The following is a 12582-nucleotide window of genomic DNA, read 5'->3' on the forward strand; positions in this document are numbered from 1 at the left end:
GCTCTCCATAAGATGATGAAGTATTTAGTGGACTTTTGGCAGCAAGAGAGGTTGGAGTGGTATTACGGCTAAAATTCAGGATTTATTTATCTCAAATCACGATTTACATTTATTTTGCGGCATGAACATCTTCTTGACCAGGATTCACGACTTTACATCATCAATTGGACCAGGATCCGAAGAAGAAAAAAAGCTAAACCTATGTATTCCATGCAAAAAATTGTAATACCTGCAACGCCAGTTTATATGTGTGACTCTCGTCTCGTCGTCTCATATCAATAATATACGTATGTATGAAAGGTGGCTTGAGTTTGCGAAAAAATACTAAAATCCATGACCTAGAATTTTATTACAAATTGAGACAAGGGCAAAATATCGAGAAATTATTACACCTGAGGATGAAAACATCGTCAATTTACTGCCTTTCTGACTTTGCGACTCATATTACAATTAATCCATTATAAATATTAGATGGAGATTCGCACCCATCTTTAAATGTCAAGTTCGTCATGTTCAAGAACTCTCTGGCCATATTAAGTTTCCACACTTGATCATTTATTGAAGCATGTACCTAATATGCTCCTATCACCACGACCCATCACAATTGCCACTAATATTCGCAGTCGATGATTAGCCGTTTAATTAGACCTCATGCACACACATAATATGCAACCCATGTCATTAATTACATAACGACATGCACTTGTCCGCATAAAATGAAGGCATGAATTCAGTAACAAAAATTTTAATTGTCGACAAGGACATAATTGCAGTAGGAAATTAGCATTATTAAACATGTATATGTTTGCTGACTGATGAAAAGATAGTGAACTGTTGATATCCTTCCTTCTGTATAATGTCAGAAAATACAGATGCAATACAATGTCGTAAGGGTTACTATTTCCACTTACTTCCATTTCCACATTTGTTCCAATACGCGAATAAAAGATATATACGGCCAAAAGTGCACTTGACGAATGGCGAATCTCATTGATAAAATTTGCAATTACAATTCTCATCTTTATGAAGGTTGCAAAGTTTATTTGACGTCGTGAAATATGATGCGAAGTGAGAAGAGGAGAGTTTGCAAGACAATAATTTTATTAAAGCTACACGATCATGCATCCATCTTTTCTTCTATTCTACTATTGGCCGTGTTAAGCACATTACGTTGTTCGCTATTGTTGGGAGGAAAAAGGTCCCATAATTTTCTTGGAAATAATAAAAGAGTGACGTGTTTTAACTCCTCCAAGATTAGGAGGATGGTTCAGTTAATTATTGGTATAAATTGCACACAGTTTTTTAAACCGCAAAGTTATATAAGTAATAAACCCGTGGTCAAAATTGCTGTCTGAGAATAACCACTGCATAAATGCATCATGACGGAATTACGTAAAAACTACGACGACGAGGACCGGTGTCACATAAGTTTGTTACGCAAAAGTAATAATAACCACACTTTAGTCATCGTTCTATTCGCCGTTTACATTACCAGTCCTGTTGTCACCTTTGGCGAAAGTGTGTTACGTGGAGGGAAAGTACACTGTCCAGGATTGTCGCTCGAGTCGAGATGGGTATATGGCTTAGGCTTTTATTAGCAAATTATTTACGACACTTGTGTCCCTCATAAATAGAATACACATGTTATTATTTCCATTTAGGGCGTCCATGTCGACTGCATCCTCACAACTCGTGGCGTCCAAACGTTCGACTGTTCCAACCCTGTGCCACCCGAGACCGTCGCGTTATACTCTTGCCAACGCTACTTTCGCCAAATCTCTGCCTCTAGTCCAGTCAAACTCAGGTTTGAAAACGTTTGTAGCACTATTTTATTATAAAGATTTTTGAATAAAATTCCATTAGTTCCCAAAAACCTAAAATATTGTCCATTTTTGGAGGTTGGTTTTTGGTTTTTGATCTGGAGATTTGAATAAAAGAGTTGTAAAAGGTTGATGGTATCAAATGGAGATTTGGCGTGGCTATTTATACCTAAAATTCATTTGATTATCATTTGATTCCATTTACGCAATCCATGTATAAAACTTGTGGCAGTAAAATGTATGTGATTGATGAAACAAAGAAATCAGAATTATGTAGTAAAATTCTCAATATTCCCCACTTATCATAATGAGCAAAGCGATTTGAAAAAGAGAAAGCATCATCATCGCTTTCATCAAGTAGTATTATTTTTTATAAAATTTTCAGCCAATAAATTATTGATTAAACGTAAGTACTTATCGTGTGTGACATTTTTATTATTATTACATGGTTTTCAAATTGATTGTCCTTCTGTTATCATTATTAAGGTGAATGATGAGTGGTTATTCGGATGATGATGATTTCGTCAAACCGTCTGCTTTCTCAAATACTCCGAATCCAGCAACGCCATCAACATCGTCCAAAAGGAAAGCAACCACTCCCACCAGTAGCAAAGCAAAAACGCCCAAAAAGAAGAAGGATGGCGATGCTGTCAGGAAGGATGACGATGAAGTCCAGGAAGAAGAATTGATAAGTTTTAAGTAATTAGCCTAATTAATGAAAACCAATTTAAAATATGAGATTATTTGTTTAATCGTTATTTCAACAGATTTCTTAAAGTGGGTTCGGATGATGAGGTTGGGGAGGACGAACCGGAAACGAAGCGAGAATGGAAAATGGTACAAATGGAAGGAAGTACGAGATACTCAAGAGGTCCACCTACCAGCCCCCTTGAACGAGGTTATGTCGACCGAAAAATTAAGCATCGAAATGATAAGAATGGCACTATTTGGTGGAAAATCGGAGAAGTCTTGGGTACAACTAAGAAGATGTCGGATAAATCTAGAGGTATATAAAACTATCAACAATGCATTCTATTTTATAACGAGGTGAATTGTATGTGACATGTTTTGTTGTTGATTTTAGACGTAGGGGACAATAAACTGCGAGAACTTTTCTGCACATTGGCAAGAGAAGTCGACGAAGAAGAGGAAATGGGATCGCAACAGTCGAGCACATCAGATCTCACTCCTCTCACCCCGGAAATAATAACGGGAAAATATCCCCCTCTTAATGCTGCGGAAAGGCTTATTGCAGAGACAAAGATAAGACAAGCGGGGGCAGAAGGGATAGCGGTACCGGGGACAACTTCAAGGGTTGCATATTCCTCACCAAATGAAAAACGATCGTATGGGTTATACGTATATGTTAAACAAAATTCGAAGTACAATTTTATATGTTCTGCAATTCCAAGTAAGCTGGGTTTTTATGAATAATAATGAATTACGTAATTCGATTGTGTTTATGACATACTTATTGACAGATTGTGTGCGAACAAATGGAACGTTTATGGACCCAGTGCCAAAATGTGACCACCACAAAGGTCAACAAACTGGTTTTATTTTGGGTCAATTCACTGATGGGGCAAATAAGAATCAAGACGTCATCCTCCATGTAATCGCCTCTTTCACATTTGATTTTGGAGAGGTTTATACAAAAGAAGTTAGTGCGACAAGGTCACTTAAAAATCAGGCTTTACATAAACCCAATGGGGGGTGGAGTTTATATTGTACAGAGTGTAATGCAAAACGTAGACCGACCCCTAAACTAGTTGAATTAGAAGGGCGGCGTCGCTACTTCTCCGATGAGGAAGAGTTGATGAAAGTTTACTCAGCACGCCAGGTTCAAATATTAATAATAATGATGCGAAATGTATAACTTTTATGTTGATATTGACTGATTTAATCACTACTTTTTAGACCACGACCCTTTTCCAAATGCTGTTATGGCCCGATACCACCATCCAAATTATCTACCTGAATATGATGGTTAACTTTCCAAATGGGGCATACGAGGAGCTAATGGAGGAGATGAACCTGTATGATTTGGAACTGAGGATTCATGATAAGCTATCAACAGTACCGGAGGAGGGTCTAGATATTCCATTTCTCGTACGGGCGGAAAAGGATGAAAGTATTGGAGCATTGTTGTCGAGGGGAGGAAAAGAGAAAGGAGAGAAGGTCGCTGCGTTGTATTTTGCGTCGAATCCCTATGTGATTTATGCTGGGCAAGCACTGAGACACGATGTGCATAAGAAGGTCTCCGGTGACCCCATAGTTGAATACAAAAACAAGTCGCCATCCACCCATCCAGACCCCAAGATTGTCCCAATTGGACTCGTTCGTGAAGAGGATCGGTACAAATGGGAATTCCATCTCCACATGTGTGCCCTAATAGCTTCTCTTTTACAACTCAAAAATTGTATAAATCCAGACGATTTCTCTGCCGAATCTCACCCTCTTTGTATTAATAGACAGACCAATTCAACATTTGTAGATAAGAATTCTTGGGATATAATTCATATGTATCTGATGAAGAAGTTTTCAGTTGATGTGTATTTAGGCCCCAAGACGGCGGAGTAGCAATTACGTTTTTCATAATTTGTCTTATTGTTTTGAAAGAAGTTGATTTTCATGAATTTTTTTGAATAAATTAAATAGTTAAAAATATTACGATACTATGAACATTTTAACTCCAATGTTAATTAATGAAACGATGACACCAATAGCTCAAACCAGTATTGTTTATGTATTGACAGGTCACTCATGCGGTGTGACAAGTTGGGCAAGTGGACGAGGTTGGAACACTTTCACAACTTGAAATGTGAGTATGGTGAGTTCTTCTTCGTAATCTAAATGACAACGACAAGAGACTGCAACTCGTGTAAATTTTTGATGCACAGAATGCGGTAAGGCGCAACCCGTTACGAAAACGTTGATAATTAATGACCGCATTACCACGCGTCAAATATATCCTTGGCATGCACTAATCTATTACAAATTGGACCCCTGGGAGCTTAAAATCCTATCCAAGACGGAGGGCACGTCACTCGACGCTAATTCCGAGGCACAACTCATCATTAATGAATTGAATAACGGCGACCCCCTCGAGTTCCAGGAGGCAGCCAACGACTCGTCGTCAACGTCAACGTCCACGCCAACTGTAGCCAATTTGGGAGATGTTGTTGATGTAGATGAGGAGGATGAGACGAAGAAGAATGAGATTAAGAGGTCAAAACGGTTGGTGGTGGATGACGGCGGAAAGCATCACTATTACCACGCCTACATCTGTGGGGGGACGTTAATAAGTCCGACAAAAATACTCACGGCTGCACACTGTCTGACCAATTCGAGTGGTCATGTAAAGCATCCGCAAGACTTTACCGTCATTTTGGGGGGAATTAGTAATAGTTTTTATACAAATAAACAGGATTCCAGTAGTCAAATTATACCTGTAAGTACCTAGAAATGTATGTATCTTGTTTATGAAATGTATGCCTATAATTTTCTTTCCAGGTTAAAAATCTCTACATTTCAACTGCCTTCAACTACGACAAATTTGAGGGAGACATTGGAATAATTTCGTTACAAAGTTCGGCCAAATTGTCCAACGTTATCCTGCCCGTGTGTCTGCCTGAGAATGTGGCAGACTCGCGATACTTTCTCACGAATGGAAAATACGGCGAGGTTGGTGGTGAATAATAAAATAAGTTTGTTGTTAAACCAATTATGTAGTTATCGGGTTGCATAATTGACGACCTAATTCGTGAATTGATGAAATTATATAATTTGCTGGAAAGGTTATTGGATCAAAACCTGAGATTGGTCGGACTCCTTTGGGTGGTTATGGACTTGGTTTGTCGACACAACTCAAGTCCAAAAAGTTACATGTTCTCCCAACGATTGAATGTTCCCGAAATATCGACAGATTTCCGAGCGACCGGGAATATTGTGCAGGGATGACGGGTAATTTGACTCGATAACATGTTGTCCGCAAGTGTTTAAGTAACCAAATATGCATTTCCTTCACAGACGAAGTAATATGCAGCGGAGATTCTGGCGGAGGTATGGTTTCATCTCCAAACTTTGGTTTACGGCGGAGATACACGATTCAGGTGAAAGAAGAAACTTGTCAACAAGTTATGTAAATAAAACCATGGGGAAAAAATAAAACCTGATTTTCATCTGTTTTGATTTGACAGGGAATCGTAAGCTATGCTCGTACAAGACAATTATGCGAAAATTATGCCGTCTTTACTCGAGTTTACACTTTTATGGACTGGATCCAACGTGTCATGAAGGACGGTGAAAAACTGGAGGATGAGAAAGGATGACAAATTCTGGATGTTCCTTAATAATTGATTTACATTAATTTATACACATTATTTCTGTGATATGAGGAATAAAATGCAGTTAAGTTATAAGCCATGCTTTTAATTGATGTCTCATCTTGCCCCATCTGAGATTTTACATGATACACATGGTGACAATTATGTATTACGTACTTTCTGTCTCAACTTGTACAGATTATCTTGCAAAAAGTAAATACGTAGTTCTGCTGAGAGACGAAACCTCTAACTTTGATAAGCAACGTCAAATCAAAACTTTCACAGTTTTCTCACACAATAAATTGGCAACTATCAGATAATATATCGCGAGTAATACACAGGATAAGTTTCATTCTGTAAATCGCAAAAGTGTGTTTGCCTTTAATAACCGAGAACAAGAACAACAACAACGGATCGATAACTGCTTCTTACATGGCAGCATTTTAAGACAGAAAGAGAAAGAGAGGAGACAACCGATCGTGAGAATTGTGAAATATTTCACCCGCAGCCGCATGGCTAATCAAACTTTATTATGGATTGATGATAACTGATGGGCAATCATCTCATCCTCTTTCATGTCATCGTTCGCTCCTTTTAGAAATAATAACCGATAGAGAGTTATAAATTATCGAGTAGTAGAACGAACTGACTAGTGGACACGATACATACAATACAACACAACACATATTTATACCGATATAGACGACACGCATGCAATAATTAGCTCAAGACATTGATTTGGGAGTAAAATATTACGACAACACCGAAATTATTTTACATACATAGTAAGTGGTGAAAGATGTCACCGAGAATTGTGTACCTGTGGCGGACATGCACCTCAATTCAAGATATACGTACGTACATATTTACGTAGCAGCTATGTACCTTTCATTGACAGACATTCAGACACACGCGACATTGACATTTGACATTATCATCGAAACGGGAGTCTAATCCATGAACTGCACTCAATCTATATACGAACTGCATACATATACATGTGTAAAACTGTAAAGGTCACGACATCCAGGCTACCACGACAACCAAGAACGGTAACTGGGAAACAGGTAGTTATGTAGATGGTACATACAACATACATACGTAATAAAACGGGGACTATGTACTATACTTTTCTGAGACGCTGAGATGAGATGATGATGACATTCACTTCACACGTGTCGCTTTCCTCCTCCTCTTGTCAGATATTTGGTTGGAGACTGTTGTATTGTATTTGTGATGATCAATCCTGGTTATTCGACTATCTGAACTGTTCCGTTTGCTGCTGGTACATGCGAAGATTCCCGTTCCGGGAATTGTTCACGGAACTTGTAGCAAAATATGAGATGTCGACCATCAGCAGATAACAAATGTAGAGAGAATACCTGTCAATGGAGGAGGATAATTAGTTCATTGTTTGTTTTTCCTAGGTATGTATGTACTTATTTTATTATTCATGTCATCCACCACAGAACAGAAACCAGGACTGCCCAGGAGGATGCTAATGTATGGAATAATGCGTTATTATATTATACTACATACTCACCCAGCCCATAAGTAATTCATAAAAAAGATGAGGAACAAAGAACCTGAAATTCAGGAAGTTATGTATGAAATGAAAAGAAGATGAAAATTTGTATTCAATTCAATTTCTTTACCCGTCAGTTTTCTCGGTCGATCGGGCAGAAGCCAGCCATGGATAAACATCCAGATGTGCACGGCGCTGTAATATTTCATATAATGGCCCAATTATTTCGTACGTAATGAAGGTTGTCAACGACAACTTTTATTCAAAAGTTCAAAGTATGATGACTTTTACGGAAGAACAGTTATTATTACATTACGATAAAAGATGGAAGTTAAAAGGAGGTGATTAATAATGTCATGTGATGTTTTGCATGTAATTGATCATTACACTTGCATTGATTGATAAGGCTTCTTACCTAAAGGTTATTAACGACATGAGCTGGTAGAGGAACCAGATGCGCAGTTTTGAGTAGTTTGCCTTCAATTAACAGAAAAAAAGAACACACATGGGTTTTCAGTTTTCTGCTCTAAAAATCTAAATATATCGCTAATATTCAGCACTATGTACTTACTTGTCTTGCACCTCGGTATAAAATGATGGAGAATATGAGAGCAAGTGTGAAAAGGAGCACAAAAGTAAAAAGGATGCCTTTTTGTTGCCATTCTGAAATGTGGAATGAAATTTGAGCTAGTTTTATGAGAGAAATTATTGCGTATTAGATATGCAAAAAGCGTATACCAGGGAAATTGAGATAGTCCTGCATATCCAGATTGTTCGAATACTCGTCCTTTAATTCCTCAATGTCAGCATTTCTCAACTTGAAATACAAATACACAAAGACGACCGCCCCCAGAATATTTTTCGCCTGGGCATGAAAAACGAAATTAAAAATGCAAATTGCAAAAAAAGAATTATATCAAAAAAAGTATGCCTTACGATGTCCACAGCTGCAAAGAATTTCACCAACGTTTGTGGGGCAAGACCGCACGTGAAGCGTGGCAATTCAGGTGGCCTCTGACTCCAGGAGAGCCCTGTACTTGTATCTGGGGGGACATACGCTCCCCCTCCCCGCATGGTTCGGAAGTGATACATTTTCGCAATTTTGACTGCTTACCCTTCGGAAGGTTTCCAGAGAATTTTAATCAACGAGTATTGTAAAATATTGAAGATTTTATATCATATTTTTCCACCCAAATGAGTTTTAGATTGGAGAAAGTAAAGTCATTTTTCAAATGCTAGTATTTAATTTATGGGGGGAAGATGATTTCTAATTTCAAAATGACAGTAGAAGGACAAGGACAGCTAGGACAGAACTGCAGGTTGACACGAAATACGACCACTAGTTATTCCAAAGTTCATTATGCGATTCGATTATTTGCGTATTTTTCTGTCCGAATGCAGGCGCACATGCAACCCAATCTAGCGAATTGGATAATCAGAGAAGGATTGCTTGTCACTTGTGTGCATTATCCTCATGGGAGTAGCGAGAAAACGAAATGAATCCCACGTCCACTTTACATGTCACTTTTACATACGACGAGACCCTGGCATGGTCCCCAATTAATTAGCTCTATTTTTCACAATAATTGTAATAAATTACAAAGAATCCACTTCTACGAGTGGTGCACACGTAACGCGGAAATCAATATCCTTCCTCTCTCTCTGGGATAAATTCGGATTAATTTGTACCGTGTTTCATGAGTGGGAAAGAACACGAAATCTGTCTCAAATCTCAAACTCCTGTCACAAACTTCTGTCTGGAACGTCGCACTTGACCACTTTTCTCTACCACAGACGAAATATGCTCTTGTATGTAACACGCTTTAGTTTTATAATAATGACAGGAAATTGGAATTGAGGAAACTGAAGAAAAATTGAACCAAGATAATATTAATATTGATTAAGAAATTCGATAAGATTTTCCATCCGGTACGTTAGTCGACCCACGAACGACCAGCAGCGCGTCTCACTCAACTCACCAAAGCCAACGGTACTGAGTGACTGGCAAGTAAAAGCTTTGAAATTGGAACAATTCCACCCGAATTCGGGCAGAACGGGGAGGAAAACCAGCACATTTTCGCATTTTCCTTTTCTTCTCGTTACTACCCAGCCAGGCCACTAACTAGCAGAACAACCTTTGCCTTGGTGTCCTGTTCTGTTACCCGAGTTTGAGACTATCTTTTAGCAGAAGGAGCAGTAATGGCAGCAAATATAGTTCGTCATTTCGTGTTGAGTGTCGAGCCAACAATTATTTATTTAGAAATTCATAAGATGAGTCCCAAATGGTTAAGTAGTGAGCGAAGTGAGTCGGCCTTTCTCCAATCCATTCCTCTTTTTACTCCCAAATGAAACCAATAAATTGAAGCACTCTGTGACATTTACAGCTTTAGTGTGTAGTGTGTGTGTGTGCAGGGTCCAATTCCTCTAATGTGGCATTAAATGAGGAAAATACGGTCGTAATATTCAATCGGCCATTCAGTACCAGCAACAGCAGCTACACAATTTTTTTCCCTCTCTGCTTATGTATTTGTGGGGGTTAACGTAGGTACATATTTCGCAATTTTATCATATATACCGCAAGCCCTGTTTGTGTTCTGTTTATACTAAATGGACCCATTAAATATATTTTCACTTTGGCGTATGTATGTTTATACGACTTGTTAAATTGCGAATGTATGTATGCCTGGTTGATGATGATGATATGATTGCAGTCGCAGAGGAGTTAAATTTTAAAAGCGATTTGTTATTGATATCTGTCATGCATATGTTGAGAAAAGAAGAGGCTTTAATGAATTTTCTGCCTGCCTGTCCATCCATCCATCCATTTTCTATCGGCATTTATGGGGGGAGAAGAAGTAACCCGTCTCAGGCACATGCATTTACTTTACTTACAAATACATAACTAACTTCTCACCATGTGGGGCAGCACAACGGGAGATTTCTTGTCGAAAGTGGGCCATACAACATGAATCAAACTTGTCAAACACCGGAATCCATAAAACAAATAGTATTGGATTGATGGCCAACTTCTCGCATCTGCCCTTGTTGCCTTATTCATGTAGGAATTGAGCCATTTAAAATTTAAACGAGAATACAAATACTTTATCGTTGAAAGCAAAACTTGACGCCTTTTCACAGTTTCCCTTAGGTAAAGAGTTGTAGAACAAACTCTCTCCTGGAAATTGGGACGAGGTGAGGTGTAAACTTTCACCAGTTTGAGACACCACTGGTCAGATGGTCACGCTGCTGTCCACTTATTGACACTACGGAGAGGTGTACGTACATGCATTTATGGATGTGATGGCATTGTCAAGTCCGGACGTAGTGGTGGGAATTGGGAGGATAATGGATTATGGAGAGGAGAGCCTTTTTTAAGCCGTTTACTACTATCTTGCCAAATTGAAATCCTATATCCAAGTAATCATGAAACGCTATATGTGCGATGATGATGATGGTATGTATTCTTCTCCTTCTTTGGTCGACCTGCTGTTGTTTCGGTTGTGTTGGTCGGCGGACAAGGACGGTGATGATTCCAATCTAGATTGGACGCGAATTGAATACCCGGACGGACGACGTAATGTAGTAAATATGTAGTAAAGGCTGCTGGAGAAAACGGGCAACATAAGGCCCAACTAACAAGCTATCTGTCAGTCAAATGAATTATTCAAGCGACGCTTTCCGTCACTCATTTCACTCCAGTGGCTCACTCCTTGGAAATCTATTTGTTTAACTTCATTTATTTCCACGTCGCCCCCACCCAATTCCCCAGCCATGCATAATCCATATCTCTGTGTAGAGGTATGCAATATGCAGGTAGAATTATTTAATGGGGCAGGAGCGCAGGTATCTGCACTACTTATTTGGAGTGTTTATTATATATATTACTCTAGATAAGCCCTTATCCTGGTGTAATGAGGGGTATCACAGCAGGTCTTAGTAAAACTTAACCCTGAACTGGTATCGGTGCACATTTAGGAGAGTGGTTTATTGTACATAAACTTGACCGACAAGGGGAAAAACTGGGCATCATCATGCAGTATTGCAGTATTCGATTTCTCTCCGATGTCAGAATTGGTAACAAGTTGCGCCAAATACGTCACATCAAATGGTGCAATTTTTGCAAAGTCGAGTTGCTCATTATTTCTCGTATCTACATAAATTATTAGCTCACCCTGCGAAGCATGAGAGCTATTGAATTCCTCTTGTCCGTCCGTCCGTCTGTCTGTGTGTTCACGAGTTTTTTGCATCAATTGATGCTAATTAATAATCCCCTTGACCATTATTGTAGGCGCACCATTGGTATCGAACAATCCGTGGCGCAAATGGTGCGAATTAATTGTGCAAATGGATCGAGAAAGGACTACAATTTTGGAATAGGTAGCACCGTTGGTATTGAACAGTTGGTTATCCAAGCTGATGCGAAACAATTGGATGAGCATCAGTTGATACTCACTAGAATGGATCAGGTCCATTTTTTAATAAATTAATAGCACCGTTGGTATCTAACAATCGGTAACACAAAATGATGCGAAACAATTGGGTTAATTGATGCAAAACGCACCAATGGTACAGAATAGCCGGGAGAATTTATTATATAATTTTGACACAAATTTTTTGAAATTTTATTTGACCCACCACGGTTAATCTCCAACAGTGGTGCAAAATACTTTGCCATCTTCCTCGTCTTTCTGCACCATTGATGCATAATTGCATAATAATTATTGATCTATTTTATGCTTCATTTTTATGCACCACTGGTGCATAATTGCTTAAAAATTATTGATCTATTTTGTTGAACTACTATAATTTTGCACCCAAGGTGCAAAGGTGCCAGGTAATTATATATTACAGGGTGAGCTACTTCTAACGTTACTACGGTTTATTTGTATTGCTGGCGACAAATATTCGTTGG

The 12582-nt window shown here is 38.7% G+C and overlaps 2 protein-coding genes across 3 annotated transcripts; one reads left to right on the plus strand and one right to left on the minus strand.

The window, feature by feature from the left end:
- The first annotated feature begins 1843 nt into the window (after window positions 1–1843).
- On the plus strand, window positions 1844–6245 carry LOC110848653. 2 transcript variants are annotated; one of them, XM_022095915.2, is made up of 12 exons: window positions 1844–2226; window positions 2307–2519; window positions 2588–2826; window positions 2905–3231; window positions 3302–3660; window positions 3738–4201; window positions 4577–4650; window positions 4721–5271; window positions 5334–5504; window positions 5618–5783; window positions 5850–5932; window positions 6020–6245. In XM_022095915.2, the coding sequence occupies exons 2-12, from the start codon at window positions 2311–2313 to the stop codon at window positions 6149–6151; spliced, it is 2775 nt and encodes a 924-aa protein (XP_021951607.1). In that variant the 5' UTR covers window positions 1844–2226; window positions 2307–2310; the 3' UTR covers window positions 6152–6245. The 2 variants fall into 2 exon arrangements, with proteins under 2 accessions (XP_021951607.1, XP_021951608.1); XM_022095916.2 differs by having other exon boundaries at window positions 3738–4174.
- LOC110849049 lies at window positions 6236–9908 on the minus strand. The gene is made up of 7 exons (XM_022096423.2): window positions 8607–9908; window positions 8409–8535; window positions 8242–8333; window positions 8086–8147; window positions 7801–7865; window positions 7689–7731; window positions 6236–7527 (listed from the first exon to the last, which is right to left on the minus strand). The coding sequence occupies exons 1-7, from the start codon at window positions 8760–8762 to the stop codon at window positions 7404–7406; spliced, it is 669 nt and encodes a 222-aa protein (XP_021952115.2). The 5' UTR covers window positions 8763–9908; the 3' UTR covers window positions 6236–7403.
- Window positions 9909–12582: the final 2674 nt, after the last annotated feature.

The sequence above is a fragment of the Folsomia candida genome, unplaced genomic scaffold, assembly GCF_002217175.1.
Source record: "Folsomia candida strain VU population unplaced genomic scaffold, ASM221717v1 Fcan01_Sc004, whole genome shotgun sequence".
In the NCBI taxonomy this organism is placed as follows: Eukaryota; Metazoa; Arthropoda; class Collembola; order Entomobryomorpha; family Isotomidae; genus Folsomia; species Folsomia candida.

What these genes read in the sequence shown, in the direction of transcription:
- LOC110848653 (XM_022095915.2), top strand. Translation starts at nt 2,311, where the DNA reads ATGATGAGTGGTTATTCGGATGATGATGATTTCGTCAAACCGTCTGCT. An exon ending in CAACTTGAAATGTGAGTATG is followed by an intron (nt 4,651 to 4,720) that starts GTGAGTTCTTCT and finishes TTTGATGCACAG; the next exon opens with AATGCGGTAAGGCGCAACCC. An exon ending in CGAATGGAAAATACGGCGAG is followed by an intron (nt 5,505 to 5,617) that starts GTTGGTGGTGAA and finishes TTTGCTGGAAAG; the next exon opens with GTTATTGGATCAAAACCTGA.
- LOC110849049 (XM_022096423.2), bottom strand. Translation starts at nt 8,762, where the DNA reads ATGTATCACTTCCGAACCATGCGGGGAGGGGGAGCGTATGTCCCCCCA. An exon ending in TCTTTGCAGCTGTGGACATC is followed by an intron (nt 8,536 to 8,606) that starts GTAAGGCATACT and finishes TTTCATGCCCAG; the next exon opens with GCGAAAAATATTCTGGGGGC. An exon ending in TCGACCGAGAAAACTGACGG is followed by an intron (nt 7,732 to 7,800) that starts GTAAAGAAATTG and finishes CCTGAATTTCAG; the next exon opens with GTTCTTTGTTCCTCATCTTT.